General features: G+C 44.3%; 1 gene segment (V, D, J or C); it reads right to left on the reverse strand.

The window, feature by feature from the left end:
• Positions 1–852: 852 nt before the first annotated feature.
• LOC106847602 (immunoglobulin lambda constant 3-like) lies at positions 853–19,760 on the reverse strand. The segment is given in 3 exon segments: positions 853–1,288; positions 2,556–2,674; positions 19,455–19,760. Coding segments are annotated over 3 exon segments (636 nt in total).
• Positions 19,761–20,869: the final 1,109 nt, after the last annotated feature.

Below are 20,869 nucleotides of genomic sequence, written 5' to 3' on the forward strand. Positions count from 1 at the left end.
GGCATGTCAGAGCCTGATTCCCATCAATGCTGAGGCCTCAGGTGAAATGTGTCTCCACTTTTAACTATGGTACAAGATGACTGGCCTGAGTGTTGAGACGTCAATTCCCCTCAAGCAAAGGCTTTGTTTAATCTCAAAGAAATTATGAGGCACCTATTTCCCTCTTTGCATGGGTTCTTGGGGAGCTCAGAGCTTACCTTTGTCAAGTGTTGAGCCTCCTGGCAGGGCTTTCGTGTGACAGTTTCCTTCCTGGCTTCCCCCTAGTCCTCTTAGATCTCTGAACCTGCCATTGGGCGACGAAGCGAGATGGGCCCCAGATTTAAGAGCCAGGGAGCCGATGTTGCTGGAGTGCCCTGGACCCCTTGGGTAGTCCAACCCTTAGGAGTGACAGGGAAGGGGTGAGGGTGGGCAGGAGCTGAGCTGGGGAGGGAGGAAGGAGGGCATTAGGAGGCGAGGGCCAGGAGCAGAGGGGTCCAGGTCACAGCAGGGACTCTGGGCTGAGGAAAGAGAGGACAGGAAGGGTGTAGAGGGTTCTGACCCAGGCAGGGAGGGAGCTTTACCTAGACGCCGCTGGCCAGGGACAGCTCCCACCAGAGAGGTGGCAGGGAGTGGGAACGGCCCTGTGATGGAAGAGGAACGAGAGGAAGGAGAGGGCAGAGGGACTGATGTTTGGTGACTAGACTTCTCATGTCCTGGCGGGTTTCCTGGCAGATGCCCCCAGGAAACTGTGAGGCTCTCCCGTTGGGTTATTGGGTGCCAAGGATTCCCAAACCCCACCCGGAGAATCCTGGAGAGGCTGCAAATTAAATATGAGACAAGAAAAAAATGAGCAGAGAGCACGATTTCTGATTGACAAAAGGACATTTTATTGAGAATGGATTGGGTGCAGGGAGGATGACGGGGTTGGAGGGAGACCTCGCAGGTGTCCTGCAGCTCCAGGCCCCTGAGGGTAGGACAGGCTCAGGGACCTAAGAACACTGTGAGGAGGCCACTGTCTTCTCCACGGTGCTCCCTTCATGCGTGACCTGGCAGCTGATGCTGCTGTAAGACTTCCACGTGGCAGGGGACAGCGTCAGGTAGCTGCTGGCCGCGTACTTGTTGTTGCTCTGTTTCAAGGGCTTGGTGATCTCCACGCCCTGGGTGATGGGGGTGCCGTTCGCCTTCCAGACCACTGTCAAGTTGCTGGGGTAGAAGTCACTGATGAGACACACCACTGTGGCCCTGTTGGTACTGAGCTCCTCAGAGGAGGGCGGGAACAGAGTGACTGAGGGCGCAGACTTGGGCCCACCTGTGTGGACAGCAGGAGAGTCCGGGGTGATGGGCAGTCCCTTACTCTACAGCCTCACGACTGTTCCCGCAGAGCCTGTGCCTGTTCACCCAGGGGACCCTCCTTTCTTTCCTTCCTTTCCTTTCCACTCAGCCCCTGACAGCAGACAGCCCCTCACCCTCCCAGAAGCCCTTCCAAGTCACCTCTCCCAGGTGACCTTGTCACATGCTCCATCTGCAGCCTCAGTCTCCCCGTGCGTAAGCAGGGCAGGCTGTACTCCCTCCTCCTGGTCTGGAGTCTGAGTCTGGAATCCTGAGCCGCAGCCCGGCCTCAGCTCTTCCAGCCAAAGCCCGGGGGCTCCTCTGCAGCTCTGCCCTTGTCCCTGTCCCTACTGCCCTGACTGCAGGAACCCTCACCTCGGCTGCGTTCCTTGGGCTGCTCCCCCCAGAGGACAGGCACAGTGGCCTCCACGGCCACCCCAGCACCTCCGGGGTCTCTTGATTTTACGCAACAGCCGTGTAGCTCTCAGCCCCCCATTCACTTCCCCGTTTGTCGTCTCCTGAGCCCAATGCTACCTTTGAGGGAGGCGGGAAGCCAACCCTTGGGACAGGTGAGACCCTGGGTCCCAGGGATTATGGCGACCCAGGGCCAGATGAGCCTCTGCCCTATGGGAACTGCTCCTTTCTGACCACCGTCCAGGGAGCACCAGGCTTCCGGCCACCTCGCCCATTTCACCTGTGGCTCTGTGTCCTCAAGGCCCAGCAGAGGCCCCAAGAGCACCAGCCTAGAGGGAGCTGGACCTGTCTCTCTGCCCTCCAAGAGCCTCCTCTTGAACTGCCCTTCTGTGTCCCTGGAGAGAAGGGTCACAGTCCCAGACTTGTCCCTAGCCTCCTGTGTGGCTCCTCCACCCTGGATGGGCACTGAGCCCTCAGCCTAGACCTTGGGATTCAGCGACTGTCTCGAAGGCCACTCCAGTGCCCCTTGTCAGAACCTCAGGCCTCCATGTGGGCATCTGCCCTAGGAGAGGGAGAGGGGCCCCTGTTCCTGGGTCAAACCTTCAGCGCAGGCCCTGGGATCTGCCACATCTAATTGTCAGACTCCAGAGGTGGCTGCTCCTGCTGTTGGGTCCTTTTTGCTGGTTACCCTGAGACTAACCCCACACCCAGGTCCCACAGAGGAAGGTGGGAGCTAGTCCTAAAGGCCGGGAGGGCAGAGGGGAAGCAGCCCCACACAGACAGAAATGACTTTCCTGAGACAGCAGAGGAGAACGGTGGTGAAAGGTACTTACCTGTGACAGTGAGCTGGGTCCCTTCGCTGAAGATATACCATGGTGGCTGAACGTCAGACCAAAACCCACCGGGCCAGCACCTGGGGCCTGCCCCTCGGGGGCCAGGTCGCAGTGGGAACCTGGTGGGCATGATGGGCACAGGGCTGTAGCAGGCGGTGCTGCATCTTGGGGCTGGGCAGGTGGGTGGCCAGCCCCCAAGAGAGGCCAGGGCAGCCCTGGGTGGACTCACAGCCCAGAGGTGGCCCAACACCCAGCCTCCTGTCTGAGGCAGGTGACACCCACACCTTGGAGTCACCCAGTGTGTGTCCCCCCTCTCCGAGGCTGTCCTTGTCACCACTGAATCCTCAGGGCTGATGGTGACACTGTACATAGTAGGTTCTTGGCAAATCCATGAGTGCCTTGTCGTCTCGTGTGGTGTGGTAAAGAGAGTCCTGAGCTGGCTCAGACCTGCTCGACCTTTCAGACCTCATCTTCGGGTCTCTGAGTGTTCCTCCCACAGTCCAGCTGGCAGGCGTCCTCCCTGGGCCCGTGGACACGGAGTCATTCCTGACTCACAGTGCTCCCCCTTTGAATCAAGACACAATTCAGCTCACCTCTTTCCTGAAGCCTTCTCTGATCTCTCAGACCACTGGCTTTCTGTCCATCTGCCTGTTCATCTGTCCATCCATCCATCATCTGTCCATCCAACCATTATCTATCGATCATCCATCCATCCATCCATCCACACATCTATCCATCAGCAACAGCTCCCAAGCTCCTGTCTATGCCAGGCACTGTTCTATGTGCTGGGACATGGGAAGGTGCCCCTGGCTCTCACCCCTGTCTCTCCCTGAAACCTCTCAGGTCAAGGCCAACAAGGCCCTTGTCCCAGTCAAGTCCAAGGTCCCTCCCCAGTTCCTGTTGTACTTTATGTCTCTGCAGGATGCAACACAGGGTCGATCGTTTTTTCCAGTGATTCTTTTCCCCTGGGCATCTGAGACCCTCTACTCTCTTCCTCCTCTGGCTTCCCTTTCTCCTCAGCCCACGTATGGCTGCTGACCCCCACACCATTACCCTGCTCCTTCTTCTTTGCCATCTTCTCACATTGTGGACTCCCCCTACTGCCCATATAGTTAGGCTTGAGTCTATCTCAGCTTCAAACCCTCTCCTTAGCTCCACCTAAATTGCCTACTGACCATCTCTAGCTGGATGCCCAACAGGAATCTCAAACTCTCCTTGTCCACATGAGACCGACCATCTTTCTCCCAACCCAGCTCTTCTTTTGTCTTCATCTCAACACATCCGACTATGAGTTGGAAACCTGTGTTTAGATTCCGCATCTAAATATTCCTTTTAAAAGTTAAAACAAGGCTCAAAATAATTAAGAAACAACAAAACCACCCCCTGAGACTCCCAAACCACAAGAAGCCCCAGGTTTTGTTTTTGCTGATTTTAATTTCCAACTCATTCAAGGATGCAGCACTGAGTTGGGGCTTTTTGGATGCAAGCATCTTGCCAGAGGGTTGGGCCAGTGTGTTCCCATCTTAGAAACTAGTCCAGTAAGCTGTGGTTGGTTTTGTGATGCAAATCTAAGATTTATTTTGCTTTAAATTTTTAAAATTGTTTTAAAATTCTAAGAATATCGCACATATAACACAATTGAGCAATGCAGAAGTGTATTTAAAAAGTGTAACATTTATCTCTCCATCTCTCTCCGGCTATGTAGTGCCATTTCCTTTTTTATTTTATTGTGGTAAGATGTACATAGCATAAAATTTACCACTTTAACTCCTTCTATCAAGCCAACATTACCCTAATACCAAAACCAGACAAAGACATTATAAGAAAAGAAAACTACAGACCAATATCTTTCATGAACATGTACGCAAAAATCCTCCGTGAAATATTTGCAAATCGAGTCCAATAAAATATTGAAAGAATTGTGCACTATGACAAGTGGGATTTATCCCAGGCATGCAAGGCTGGTTCAGCATTTGGAAATCAATTAATGTAATCCATTGCATCAACAGGCTAAAGAAGAAAAATCACACGATCCTGTCAATAGACGCAGAAAAAGCATTTGATACAATCCAACATCCATTCATGATGAAAACACTCAGTAAACTAGGAATAGAGGGGAACTTCCTCAAGTTTCTAAAGAATATCAACAAAAAACGCTACAGCTAATATCACCTTAATGGTGAGAAACTTGAAGCTTTCCTGCCAAGGTCAGGAACAAGGTAAGGATGGCCCCTCTCACCACAGCCTTTCATATCATACTAGAAGCCTTAGCTAATGCAAAAAGACAAGAAAAGGAAACAAAAGTTATACATATTTGCAGGGAAGAAAGAAAACTGTCTTTTTTGGCAGATAATAAGACTGTCTGTGTAGAGAATCTAAAAGAATTGACAAAAAAAACCCCTCTTGAAACTAATAAGCAATTATAGCAGGTGCAAGATACACGGTTAATATCCTTCAGTCACTTTTCTATATACTGGCAATGAACAAGTAGAATTTGAAATTAAAAACACAATGTTATTTACATTATCACCCCCTAAAATGAAACACTTAGGTATAAATCTAACAAAATATTACAAGATCTATATGAGGAAAATTACAAACTCTGATGATCAAAGAACTCAATAAATGGAGGCATATTCCATGTTCATGGATAGAAAGACTCAATATTGTCAAAATGTCAGTTCTTCCCAACTTGATATTAGAGTCATACAATCCCAATCAAAATCCTAGCAAGAAATTTTGTGGATATTGACAAACTGATTCTAAAGTTTATATAGAAGGGCAAAAGACCCAGAATAGCAGATACGATATTGAAGGAGAAGAGCAAAGTTGGGGGAATGACACTATGAGACTTCAAGCTACAGTAGTCAAAACAGTATGGTATTGGCATAAACACAGGCATATAGACCGACTGAATAGAATAGAGACCCCAGAAATAAACCCTCACAGATACAGTCACATGACTTTTGACAAGGATGCCAAGACCATTCAGTGGGGAAAGGATAGTCTTTTTAACAAATGGTGCTGGGAAAACTGTATATCCACATGCAAAAGAATGAAGTTGGACACTTACATAACACCATATACAAAAATTAACTCAAGATGGATGAAAGATATAAATGCCAGAGTTAAAACAACAAAACCCTTCGAAGAAAACAGGACAAAAACTTCACTACATTAGATTGGCAATAATGTTTTTGTTTTGACACCAAAGGCACAGGAAACAAAAGAAAAACTAGACAAATTGGACTTCTTGAAAATTTTGTACATCGAAAGACACTGTCCACAGAGTAAAAAGCAACCCATAGAATGGCAGAGTATATTTGCAAATCACGTATGTGATAAGGGGTTAATATCCAGAATATATTGGGAGCTCCTAAAACTCAATGACAAAAAAACCCCAAACAACTCAATTCAAAAATAGGCAAAGAACTTGAATAGACTTTTTTCCAAAGAAGATGCACAAATGATAGATAAGCACATGAAAAGATTCTCAATATCACTAATCATTAGGAAAATGCAAATCAAAACCACAATGAGATACCACTTCACATTGATTGGGATGGCTACTATCAAACAAAAAGAAGACAAGTGTTGTCAAGGATGTGGAAAAATTGGAACACTTGTGTACTGTTGGTGGCACTGTACAATGGTACAGATACTATTGAAAAATAGCATAGAGGTTTCTCAAAAAAAATAAAAATAGAATTACCATATGACCCAGCAATTCCATTTCTGGATATATCCTCAAAAGAACTGAAAACAGGGTAACACAGCTATTTGTACACTCATGTTTATAGCTGCATTATTCACAATAGCTAAAACATGGAAGCAGCCCAAGTGTCCATTGACCAATGCATAGATAAGCAAAATGTGTATATACATGCAATGGAATTTTATTCAACTTTACAAAGGAAGGAAATTCTGCAATATGCTACAACATGGATGAACCTTGAGGATATTATGCTAAGTGAAATAAACCAGTCACAAAAAGACAAATACTGTATGATTCCACTTATATGAGGTACTTAGAGTAGTCAAAATCACAAGGACAAAGGGGCCGGCAGGGAGGGAGAATGGGGAGTCATTGTTTAATAGATATAGAGTTTCAGATTTACAAGATGAAAAGAGTTATGAAGATGGATGGTGGTGATGGGTATACAACAGTGTGAATGTATTTAGTATCACTGAATTTACTTAAAAAGGATTAAGATGGTAAATTTTATGCTATGTGTATTATAACACAATAAAAAAGAAAAGATAGGGGCCAGTCCAGTGGTGTAGTGGTTAAGTTTGCATGCTCTGCTTTGGTGGCCCAGGGTTTGCAGGTTCAGATCCCAGGTGTGGACCTAACACCACTTGTCAAGCCATGCTGTGGCAGCATCTCATATACAAAGTAGAGGAAGATTGGCAGCGACTATCTTCCTCAAGCAAAAAGAGATGTTAGCTCAGGGCTAATCTTCCTCACAAAAAAAGAAACAGAAAGATAATATTTAAAGAAAAAAGAAGGAATATATGGTCTTAAGGAAATATGGAAAAATAAAGAAAATCATAAAGAAGAAAGTTAAAGTTAAAATTATTTGTAAGTCCAGTAGAGAGAGATAAATATTATTAATGGTTTTGGTATATTTTCTTCCAGGCTTTAAAAGAGCATATACAATTATATTTTAAAACAAAGTTTATATGAGACTTCTTATTTTCTTATGTAAGTATTTAATGCTATAAATTCTCTTCTAGGTACTGCCTTAGCTGTGTCCCACAAATTTTGATATGTTGTGTTTTCTTTTTCATTCAATTCAATTATCTAAGTTTCCACCTTTAAGAAATTAGAAAAGTAATCATCTCAAACCCAAAGAGAGGAAACAATAAAAAGCAGAAATCAATGAAATTGAAAACAGAGAAAACAAATAAAACCAAAATCTGGTTCTTAAAAAATCAATAAAATTGACTAAACCTCTAAGCATACTGACCAAGTAAAGAAGAGAGAAGACACAAAGTGCCAACATCAGGAACGGAAGAACATCGCTAAAGATCCTACAGTCATTAAAATGTTAATAAGGGAATACTGGGAACAAGTCCATGCAAATAGATGTCAGCACTTAGATGAAGTGGACCCATTCCTTGAAAGGCATGAGCTACCTAAGCTCACCTGTATCCATGTAAAATCTGAATTCAGAGTCAAAAGTCTTCTAACAAAGAACTCCAGGTCCAGATGGCTTCACCTGTGAATTCTATATTCTTCCTTAAAAATATTCAAGGATTAAATAATACCAATTCTACACAATCTCTTCTGGAAAATATAAGGGAAAATTTTCCAAATACTTTTATGAAGGCAGCACTACTTTGATATCAAATGTAGATAAAGACGTTGTAAGAAAAGAAAACTTCAGATCAATATCCTTCATGAACATAGATGTAAAAATTGCTCTCAAAATACTAGCAAATCAAATTCAGCAATACATAAAAAGTCTAATACATATAATAAAGTGAGGTTTAACCTGGGAATGCAAGGTGAGTTCAATATTTGAAAATCAATCAATATAATCCACCACATTAACAGACTAAAGAGGAAACTGTAGTATCGTTTCAATAGATGCAGAAATAGCATTTGACAAAATTCAACATCTATTCATCATAAAAACTCTAAGAAAACTAGGAGTCAGAGGAAACTTTCTTAACCTGATAAAGAGCACCTACAAAAAACCTACAACTAACATCACAGTTAATGGTGAAGGACTGAATGCTTTCCCTCTGTGGTTGAGGACAAGCGGGGAAATGCTCAATGAAGAAAGAAGTTGATAGATTTCAGCAGGAGAGCACTGTGTCATTTTAACTTACCCACTCACCATCCCCTACTCTCCAGCTTGATAGCATCCATGAAGACAGTAGCCTGGATTCTTGGGGCAGGTTGCTAAAACCAGAGGAAGCAATACAGACCTTAGTCTCAAAGAATTGTGGTTGTGTGTTTTGTCCAATCTGATGGCTCCCTGAAGAATCAGCCCAAATGCTTGCCTTTGTTTTGCCTGCCTCAGAACTAACCCAGAGCTGAGGCAGCTTCCCACAGTGTGTTTGCTGAAAGCATTTAAAGGCAAATGTATTAGTCACAGCTGCTGGGGACAAGGGATGACATTTGGGGAGAGCAAGAGACAGACCAAAAAGCCTGAGAACTAAGAGGCTAGGGAAGGAGATACTTGGGGAAATAAGGGCTCTGAAAAGCTCCTGCAAATACCAGGGACTATAGAAGGCTACATGCATTCCCAGGATAGCACGCATGCACAGGAGACCTGAGAAGACCCAAAGCTTTCACTCCTGGCATACCTTTAGACTCCATGCAAGCAGGAAGTGAAGAGCCAAGGCAGGGTTGCAAATAGTCTAGCATTGAAGGAGTGCCCTAAATCATAGCCAATCTACAAAGAAAGGGAGAGTCTGGTTTTGGTTTGGTTTTTTGTTTGATGTTTTACTTCAGGCATAATGGAACAGACACTTTAGTGGCCACACATGATAATGCAGACTTTACAAAGATAGTACAGAAATGTCAATAAGTAAATAAACAGCAACAACTCCCAATAAGCAGTAACAACAAAGTCTGGTAAGGGAGAGAATCTGATTTCCAGGGTTTCTATGTTATAATATTTAAAAACTTCAGTCTTCAACAAAAAGTTACGAAGTGTGCAAGGAAGCAAGATACTGTGGCCCACTCACAGGAAAAAAAAAAATGAACAGAAATTGTCCCCAGACAATGGGCTTAGCAGACAAACATTTGATCGACTATCTTTTTTTTTTGAGGAAGATTAGCCCTGAGCTAACTGCTGCCAATCCTCCTCTTTTCACAGAGGAAGACTGGCCCTGAACTAACATCCATGCCCATCTTCCAGTTCTTCATACGTGGGACGCCTACCACAGCGTGGCGTGCCAAGCCGTGCCATGTCTGCACCTGGGATCTGAACCAGCAAACCCTGGGTCACCGAAGTGGAACGTATGCACTTAACTGCTGTGCCACCTGGCTGGCCCCATCAACTATCTTAAATATGCTCAAAGACCTGAAGGGAACCGTGGTCAAAGAACTAATGGAAACCAGAAGAATAATGTCTTGCTATATAGAGAATATCAATGAAAAGATAGAAATTATTAAAAGACAGGTCAACTGGTATTATCCAGTCAGAGGAGTAGAAAGAAAAGAGAATGAAGAAAAATGAACAGAGCCTAAGAGCCCTGTGGGGTACCACCAAACAAATCAACATGTGCATAATGGGAGTCCCACAAAGAGAAGAGAGAGAGAAAGGAGCAGAAAGAATACTTGAGGAAATACTGACTAAAAACTTCCAAAATTTGATGAAAACCCTAAATTTACACACCCAAGAAGCTCAACAGACTTCAAGTAGAATAAACGCAAAGAGATCTGAGATCAAAAACACGGAGACATATTATAATTGTCAAAAGCCACAGACAAAGAGAATATCATGAAAGCACCAAGAGAGAAGCAAGTCAACATGTAGAGGAAATTCTCACTAAGAGTAACACCTGATTTCTTAAGGTGTTAATCAAGAACCCAAGGAGGCCAAAAGGCATATTTAAAATTCTGAAAGAAAGAAACCTGTCAACCAAGCATTCTATATCTGGCAAAACTATCCCTCAAAAATGAAGGTTGGGGGCTGGTCTGGTGGCTCAGTGGCTAAGTTTACTTGTTCTGCTTCAGCAGCCCGGGGTTTGCTGGTTTGGATCCCAGGCACGGACCTACACACTGCTTATCAAGCCATGCTGTGGTGGGTGTCTCACATATAAAAAATGGAGGAAGATGGTCACAGATGTTAGGTCAGGGCCAATCTTCCTCAGCAAAAAGAAGAGGATTGGAGGTGGATGTTAGCTCAGAGCTAATCTTCCTAAAAAACAAATGAAGGAGAAATAAAGACATTCCCAGATGAAAAAAACAACCAAACAGAAAAGTCTATCACCAGAAGACCTGCCGTAAGAGAAATGCTTCAGGCTGAAAGGAAAGAACGCTGGACAGTAACTCAAAGCCATATGACAAAATAAAGAATGCTGGTAAGAGCAGCTGTATAAGTATATGTAAATGCTTGTATTATTGTATTTTTGTTTTCTAACGTCTCTTTTTTTCCCTAAGTGACTTAAAAGACAAATGTATAAAACAATAATTATAAAATCTATTCTAACGGATACACAACGTAAAGATGTAATTTGTGGCAATAATAATGTAAAGAGGGAGGGACCGAGATGTGTAGGAGCAGAGTTTTCGTATACTGCTGGAACTAATTTGGTACTAATTCAAACTGGTTTGTTGTTATGGGCTGAACTGTGTGCCCCGCAAATTCATATGTCAAAGTCCTAACCCCCAGAACCTCAGAATGTGACTGCATTTGGAGACAGTCTTTAAAGAACTAGTCAATTTCAAGCAAGCTTATTAGGATGGGTCTAATCCAACACGACCGGTAGCCTTACAAGAAGGGGAGATTGGGACACAGACACACACAGGTGGAAGACCGTGTGAAGACAGAGAAGACAGCCATCTAAAAGCCAAGGAGAGAGGCCTTAGAAGAAAACAACCCAGCTGACACCTTGATCTGAGACTTCAGCCTCCGGAACTGTGAGAAAATAAACTTCTGTGATTAAGCCAGCCAGTCTGTGGTCCTTGGTTAGGCAGCCCTAGCAAACTAATACGATTGATATAAATTTAAGATGTTAATTGGAATCCCCAAGGTAACCATTAAGAAAGTAATTAAAGCATAAACTGAAAAGGAAGTGAGAGGGAAATAAAAACAGTACACTAGAAAAATAAATTAAAAACAAAAGAAGGCAGCAACAGAGGAATTGAGAAACAAAAAAGATGTAAGGCATGGAAAACAAATAGCAAAATGGCAAAAGTAGGTCTTTCATTATTAGTAATTACTCTATGTAAAGGATTAAACTCTCCAATTAACAGATAGAGATTGTCAAAACGGATTTTTAAAAAAAACAACCAGATCTAATTATACGTTGTGTACAGGAGAATCACTTTAGATCCAAGATACATAGAGACTGCAAGTGGAATGATGGAAACAGATATTGTATACAAATAACAACCGAAAGACACCTGGGTGGCTGTACTAATATAAGACAAAAGAGACTTTCAGTCAAAAATTGTTACAATAGACAAAGGAGGACATTATATATCGATCAATGGTCAATCCATCAAGAAGATATAACAATTATAAATACATACACACCTAACTACAGAGTCTTAAAATATTTGAAGCAAACGTTGTTCAGAATTGAAGGGAGAAAGACAGTTCTAAAACAACATTTGGATATTTCAATACCTCACAATCAGTAACATGCAGAAAAACTACACAAAAGGTCAATAAGGAAACAGATGACTTTATTTTTTATATTGTATTGTTTTTGTAATAACTCATAAACCTAGTAGAGTCAAAGGCACATATAGAACTCTCCACACAACAACTGCCAAACAAAAAGTTTTCTCAAGAGCACATGGAACATTCCTCAAGATAGACCATATGTTCAATCACAAAACAGGCTCAATAAATTTAAAAGGATTGAAATTATACAAATGATCTTCTCTGACCACAACCGAATGAAAGCACTAGTTAATAACAGAAGAAAAACTGGAAAATTAAAAAATAAGTGGAAATTAAACACCACATTCTTAAACAGTCAATGAATCATAGAAGAAATTACAAGTGAAATCAGAAAATACTTTGAGATGAATGAAAACAAAAACCCAACATACCAAAACATGGATTCAGTGACAGTGGTGTTCTGAGGAAAATCTGTAGCTATAAAAATGCCAGTATTAAGAAAGAACAAACATCTCAAACCGATAACCTAACTTTACGTCTTAAGGAAGCAGAAAAAGATGAGCAAGCTAATTCCAAGCTACCAGAAGGAAGAAAATGATAATGATTAGGGCAGAGACAAATGAAATAGAGAATAGAAAACAATAGAATCAACAAAACCAAAAGTTGGTTCTTTGAAAAGATGAGCCAATTTGACAAACCTTTGCTAGTCTGACAAACAAAAAAGGAGAGAGAAGATTCAAATTACTAAAATTGGAACTGAGGGGCCGGTCCAGTGGTACAGTGGTTAAGTTCGTGCACCCCGCTTCAGGGGCCTGGGGTTCTCGGATTCAGATCCTGGGTATAGACCTACACCCCTCAGCAAGCCATGCTCTGGCAGCATCCCACAGACAAAATAGAGGAAGATTGGCACAGATGTTAGCTCAGGGATAATCTTCCTCACCAAAAAATAAATAAAATCAGAGCTGAAAGTTGAGACATTAGTACACACCATGCAAAAATGAAAAACATTAAAAGGAAATAATATGAACAATTGTATAGCAACAAATTAGATAACCTAGATGAAATGAACACATTGCTAGAAAGAAATAAACTACTGAAACTGACTCAAGAAGAAATGCAAAATCTGAACAGACCTACAGCAAGGAAAGAGATTAAAATGGTAATTAAAAACACCCCACAAAGAAAAGCCCAGGACCAGATGGCTTCACTGGGGAATTCTACCAAACATTTAAATTTAACATCAATCCTTTGCACACTCTTCTAAAAAATAGAAACACAAGGCACACTTCTTAATTCATTCCATGAGGCCAGAATTACCCTAATACCAAAGCCAAACAAAGACATCACAAGAAAACTACAAACTAATATCTCTTATGAATATAGATGCAAAAATCTTCACCAAAATACTAGAAAAGTGAATCTAGCACCATATTAAAAGAATCATAGAGCAAGCGGGATTTATCCCAGGATTGCAAAGATGGTTCAACTTAAGAAAATCAGTCAATGTAACATATCATATTAACAGCATGAAGGATAATAACCACATGATCACCTCGATTGATGCAGAGAAATATTTGACAAAATTCAACACAATTTCATGACAAAACACTTAAAAAACTCAGAATAGAAGGGAATTTCCTCAACTTGATAAAGGTCATATATGAAAAATTCACAGTGAACACAATATTCAATGGTGGAAGAGTGAAAGCTTTCCCCTTAAGGTCGGGAACAAGACGAGGATGTGGATTTTTCCCCTTCTGTTCAACACTGTACTGCAGGTTCTAGCTAGAGCAGTTAGGCCAGCAAAAGAAATCAAGGACATCCAGCTTGGAAAGGAAGAGGTAGAATCATCTCTATTCACAGATGACATGATCTTATATAGAGAAAATCCTAGAGAATCTACAAAAAACCTACTAGAGCAAATAAGCAAATGCAGCAGTTGCATAGTCAACACACATTCATACTTCTACACACTAAAAGAATTCATATTTCCATACACTAGCAATGAACAACAAAAAAGGAAATTAAGAAAAAATTCTTTACAATAGCATCAAAAGAATAAAATACTTAGGAATAAATCTTACCAATGAGGTAAAAGTCCTTTACACTGAAAATTGCAAAACATTTTTCAAAGAAATTAAAGATGACCTAAGTAAATGCAAAGACATGCTGCGTTTGTGGTTTGGAAGGCTTAAGATTGTTAAGATGGCAACACTACCCAAAGTGACATACAGATTAAATGCAATCGCCATCAAAATTTCAATGTCCAGCCATTGTTACAGAGATGGAAAAACTGATCCCAAAATTCACATGGAATTGCAATGGACTCCAAGAGGCAAAACAATCTTGAAAAAGAGGAGCAAAGTTAAAGGACTCACACTTTCTAATTCCAAAAGTTGCTACAAAGCTAAAGTAATCAAACAGTGTGGTACTGGCATAAGGACAGACATATAGACCAACAGAATAGAACTGAGTCCAGAAGAAACCCTTACATCTATTGTCAACTGATTTTCTGAAAAAGGGGCTGAGACAATTCAACAGGGGCAATAATTGTCTCTTCAACAAACAGTGCTGGGACAACCGGATATCCATATGCACAAAAATGAAATTGAACCTCACACCATATAGAAAAATTAGCTCAGAATGGAGCAAAGATCTACACGTAAGAGCTAAAGCTGTAAAACTCTTAGAAGAAAATATAGGTGTAAATCTTCATGACCTTGAATTAGGCAACAGATGCTTAGATATGACACAAAAAATACAAGCAATCAAAGAAACAATAGATAAATTTCACTTCACCAAAATTCACAACTTTTTTGAATCTAAGAAAAACTGTTATCAAAGTGAAAATACAACGCACAGAAAGGGAGAAATGATTTTGGAATCATATATCTGATAAGGGTTGAGTATCCAGAGTGTATAAAGAAATCTTCTAACTCAGCAACAAAAGAAAAACAATTAAAAAATGGGCAAAAGACTTGAACAGACATCCCTCCAAAGGAGATATAAAAGCGACAATCACATGAAAAGATGCTCAACACTATTAATCATTAGAGGGAAATGCAAATCAAAACCACAATAAGATGCCACTTCACAGCCAGTAGGATGGCTATAACAACAAAAAATGGAAAATAACAAATGCTGCCAAGGGTCTGGAGAACTGTAACCCCCATGCATTGCTTGCGGGATTGCAAAATGGTGGAGCCACTGTGGAAAACAGACTGGCTGTCCTTAAAAAGTCAAACTTAGAGTCACCACGTGACCAAGAAATTCCACTGTTGGGCATATACCGAAAAGAATTGAAAACAGGTTTTCCAACAAAAACTTGACATGAATGTGCATAACAGCACTATTCACAATAGCCAAAAGGTAGAAATAACCATGATACCTATCAGCCAATGAATGGGTGAGCAAAATGTAGTATCATTTGGCCTTAAGAAGAATGAATTACATGCTATAACATGGAGGAGACTGGAAAACGTGCTAAGTGAAACAAGCCAGACACAGAAGGCAACATATATTGTATGATTCCGTTTATGTGAAATCTCCAGAATAGGGAAAGCCATAAGGACAGAAAGCAGATTAGTGGATACCAGGGATTGGGGGCTGGGGAACCAGAGGCTGACTGCTTTGGGGTTTCCTTTTGGGGTGATTCATATGTTCTGGAACTAGATAGTGGGGAGGGTCACACAACGTTGTCAATGTACTAAATGCCACTGAACTGTACATTTTTAAATGGTTAAAATTGTGAATTTTATGTTAAATGGATTTTATCTCAATTTCTAAAAAAACTGACAATACCAAGTGCAAGTCAGGATGCAGAGCAACTGGCCCTCTTATACATTACTCGTAGGCATGGAAAAAGGTACAGCCGCTTTGGAAAATTGGTAGTTTCTTGTAAACATACATTTACCACGTGATCAATCAAATCCTACTCCTAGGTATTTATCCAAGTGGAATGAAAACTTATGTTAAAACAAAAACTTGTCTGTAAACGTTTACCCCAGCTTTATTCATCATTGCCCCAAACTGGGAACAGCCCAAATGTTCCTCAGTTGGTGAATGGCTAAACAAACTGTGAGACAGCCATAAATGCAATCCCACTCAGCAACAGAAAGGAACAAGCTATTGATAAACGGGATGACTAGGATGAATGGCAAAGGCATTATGTGAACTAAAAAAGTCAGACTCAAAAGGTTCTGTACTTGGAATATTGTTCATCTATAGAAAGGAACAAACTATGATACACCCAACAGTCTGGATGGACATCCAGAGAATCCTGCTGAGTGAAAAAGCCAGTCCTGAAATGTTACATACTGTTGATTCCATCTATGGAACAATCTTGAAATGACAGCATTAGAACAATCTCGAAATGACAAAACTAGAAACAAAGATCAAATTAGTAGTTGCCAAGGGGTCAGGAGGGGCTTGGGAGGGAAGGAAGTGGTCATGGCTATAAAAGGGTGATGTGAGGGATCTTCTTGGTGACGGAATGTTCTCTACGTTGACTGTGTCAATGTCAGTATCTTGGTTGACAGTTTACTATAGTTTTGCAAGGCCTTACCATTGGGAGGAACTGAGTGAAGTGTCCACGGGACCCCTCTGTAGTATTTCTTACAACTGCCAGTGAATCTACAATTACCTCAAAATTAGAAGCTTAATTCATAAAAAGATTACATACTGCATCATTCCACTTACATGATATTTTGGAAAAGGCAAAACTATAGGGTCAGAAAGAGACCAGTGGTTTCCATGGTCGGGGTGGAGAAAGGGCTGCCTACAAAGGGGCACCGGGACGTTTCAGAGGGTGGAAATGTTCTGCCTTGATTGTGGTGGTAATTACACGACTCTATGATTTTATGAAAATTTATACAACTGCTATATGTGCTGTAAAAAAAGAGAATTTTACTGCGCAAGTTAAAACAAAATAAAAATAGAAAAACTGATATGTGACATATTGCAGCCTGTTTTAAAAAAATCTTTATTATGTCATTACAGCTGTTAAAAATATCATATTGAATGACTTTAATATTCCCTGTCGTGGTGTACCATAGTTCATTTTACCTTTCCTTATTGTTGGACATTGAGGTTGTTTCCACTTTTTCCTCATGAACACATTTCTAATATTTCGCTAAAGTTCTGATTATTTCCTCAAAATAAATTTCTAGGAGTGGAATTACTTGATTAAAAGGGACATATATTTTTATGAATTTTGATACATGGTGTTATTTGTTCCAGAATTTCAGTCTCCCACTGACAGTCTACGAGAGTGCCCACTCCTCACGTCAACTCTCTGGTTCTGTCACTTTACATTCACTTGTCAATTCCATAGATCTTGGTACCTGGTCGCTGCGCAGACAGCCCTCCCTCTGCCATTCCAATCTGGCCTCAAAAAATCCAGAGCCACTTTTCCAGGACACAAGTCCAACTCTGAGAGTCCCCTACTTAAATCCCTTAAAGACAACAGGAAAAAGAACATGGAGCATAAGACCCCCTATAGTCGGCCACCAGCCCATCCTTACCACCCCCCCCCCCCCAACTCGCTGTGTGCTTGCACATCTCACTCCTCTTGGCCTGCACGCTTCCTCTGCTTGGGGCGCCCCCATCACTGGTCAGTGCCCCTCCGTCTGTAAGACCAGCTTAGGCATTTCCTTCCCTCCCACCTTACTGCTCCTAAAATGTTCCATGGGTCTGTCCTCATGCCTGGACATGATCCCCTGGGTTCAGGACCACCCTTTCTGCAGCCCTTGGCCCTGAGGCGCCCGTCAGTGAGAGGATGTCCTTGAGGGAGACCAGCGTCTTGAAGATCACTCCTTCTCTTGAATCACTTTGTTAAAATACACGACACATTGATGCAGTCACAGCTTCTCTTAACTGTCCAGAAAAAATCCTGGCTCCTCTCTCTCCTGTTTCTTCCCCTTGATGAATCTGTCCACATATCTGTCTCCTCTGCCTGGGACACTGCCACACCCTCCCTGAGGTCTCTCTAGTTCTGGATTCCCACCCCCACCCACCCAAGTCTGGTCATGTCTGTTCCTTTCAAACATCTCCCAGGACTCCCCAGATGAAGTCTGCCCTCCAGGGATGGGTCCTCCAGGTCTGGGGCTGGCCACATGTCCAGCATCCTCTCAGACCACGTTGGCCTCAGGACCCACCCACTCCAGACGTGCAGACCCCTGGGAGCTTCCTGAGCCCTCCATGCCTGTATCACCTTGCCCAGGTGGATCCCCTACCTGTACTCCATGCCCAGTGGGGCCTCCTCTGCCCTTCCCTGTCTGTGCCTCTGTCCTGCAGACATCACCCTGTGTGTGGTTGCCACTTCACCCTCTCCTGTTGGACCTTAACTTGAGGCCAAATTTCGTTCCCCTGGGATCCAAACGCCAGCACAGGACCTGATCCTGATGGGGGCTCTATCTCTCCTTGTCTTTTCCTGGGCCCTGCCCTTGCTCAGCGGTCCCTGTAGGATGTCGAGATGCTGTCCTGACCTGACACTCACAGCTGCTGACCCACCCTCCATGACTGGATTGCTGGTGTAGCAGAGGATCAGTTCATTCCATTCCAGCCTTTCACCATGGTGACCCCAGCCTCCCTGGGGCGAGTGTCAAGCTGCAAGGCCCTCATCCAATCAGGACCCTTCACTTTGCAGAGGCGGAAACTGAGGCCTGGAGAGGCGGACTTGTTAGCCCAATCAGTTTAGGAGATGGGGATGGGGACAGCTGGAGGCCATCGAGCTTGGGCGCTGGAGTCTGTACTAGCTGTGTGACCTTGGGCCAGTCACCTCACCTCTCTGGGCCTCTATCCCTCTCTGTAAATTGAGGATGACAACAGGACCTGCCTTGTGGGGCCACTGGGAGGGGGGATTGCCCCTAAAATGATTAGTGCCCATGATGAACATGCTCACTCAGTATCATTAGTGGACCCAGATGTTTGGCATCTTGTCCAGGGATTTCCCACCACATGCAGAGAGGAGTGGGCTGGGGTTACCCAGCAAGGTGGGGTGGACCGTGGCCCCCCAAAGACCCTCACCTGGGCCTTTCCCACGGAGGGGCCTTCACCCTGGGTGGGCTCAGGTTCCTAGGGGGCCAGTCACAGGAGGTGGCCCTGGCTGAGGGTCCTTGGCTGAGCGTCCAGTGACTTGGGGACACTAGGGAGGGTCCCCCCGCGCGCAGGTGCTCCAGGGAGTGGCGCCTGCCTGTGGGGGGAGGGGTGAGGCGGTGCCTCATCAGCTAAGAGAAGGCGGCCCTGGCACCCACCACCCAGGCACACTGCCTGAACCCGCCTCTGCCCTGCCCAGAGGACCAGGGAGGCCAGGGAGGCACTAGTACTGGGTGCCAAATTTAAGGGCTGCCAGAAACTCGGTAATTAAGATAAGTAATATTTTAATACAATATTAAAAAAATAAAAATCAGTGCAAACAAATCCACACTGGACAAAATGTCGACACTGTAAATAAAGCTAGTGTCTGCCCAGCCCTCTCCTCTTGGCTCATTCTCCCTTCTCTCCTTTCTCCTCTCACTGTGGCTCTCTGTCCCCCACTCCCAATCCAGACTGACCCCCCCACCCCGGACATGGCTCAGCCCCTTACCTGTCCCACAGCCTCCAAGGGCTGCTTCCTGCTGGGGCTCCAGGGCCCGGGGTCTTGCCCCGTGGTGCGGCTGTTGGGGGCAGCAGGCCATGGGTGCCCACGGCCAGTCCCAGCAGTATCAGCGGCCAGAGCTGCCTGGGGCCAGGGCTCTGCCCCCAGGGGGCCTCATGACCCATCAGGCCTGTCCTGGGCCTCATCCACCCTCAGGGTCAAAGGACCTGCTGGCCTGGGCTCCCTGGAGAGGGAGTCGGCAGGTGCCCCCGGTCCCTCTTGCTGGCAGCAGCTGTCACAATGCACCCTTGCCTGTGTGGCCCTGTCCTCTGCCTGGGCCTTCTCAGTTCCCTGCCCCAGTGCCCAGCCCCATGCAAAGCCCATGGCCATTACCCCTGGGGCTCTCTCCCAGAGGGACATCTGCCAACTGCCCTGCTGTGGTTGGGATCCAGGGCTCAACCGTCTCCCACCACAGCTGTCAGCCTGGCCCCCCCTGGGGCCCCGGGTGGGGCACACCTGCCCTGCCCTCCTTTCCCCAGGGCCCCCTGGGTCCTGGAGCATCTCTCTCTGGAGGGGCCGTGGAGGGCAGCAAGCGGATCAGGAGGTGCCTGAGTTCAGCAGGGTGGGGCTGGGGCTTCTCTTCTGACCAGCCCTGGGGCAGGAGGGTGGGTGACAAGAGGAAACAGGGGTAGATTTAGTAAGAAACCAACATTCAAGTCCTAGAATCATGATACAATTATCCAAATGGTGTTTAACACTCCACGTGCAGAACCTCACAGATCTCATCCATCTCTCTCTCTCTCTCTCTCTCTCTCACACACACCCACACACACACACTCCCTCACAGATTTTATCCAGAGGTCACCATCAGAGCCCAGTGTCTGGTGCACAGCTGCGGCTTCTGCGAGGCCTCTCTTTCCTCTCCCACCGGTGAGCCCGCCCATCTCCCCAGCGTCCAGCTGCATCGTTGGCCCAAGAACCCTGTGCTTTGGTGTGGGGTGGGCACTGAAGGAGGGCAACGAAGAGGGACCTAGCAGCCGCTGGGGTGGCAAGGGCCTGGCTCCGTGCAGGTGCTGCCAGCTGCAATGCTTCTGGTCACCTCCGAGTCTCCAGGCTTCACCTCCTCTGCCCCAGGCGAGTCTGGAAGTGCAGCCGCTTGGCTCACTGTCAGGACTGTGGTGAGGCCGATGTTGGGAGATAACGGATGTTAAAGCGCTTTTTTTCTTTAGTTTTTTTCAATTGTGGTAAAATACACACAAAATAAAATTTGGCATCTTAACCATTTTTAAGCGGACAATTCAGCAGTATTAAGTACATTCACATTGTTGTACAACCATCACCACTGTCCATCTCCAGAACTTTTTTATCTTCCCAAACTGAAACTCTGTTTACACTAAACGTCAGCTCCCCTTTTTCCTCCCTCA

The sequence above is a fragment of the Equus asinus genome, chromosome 20 (assembly GCF_041296235.1).
Source record: "Equus asinus isolate D_3611 breed Donkey chromosome 20, EquAss-T2T_v2, whole genome shotgun sequence".
NCBI lineage: Eukaryota > Metazoa > Chordata > Mammalia > Perissodactyla > Equidae > Equus > Equus asinus.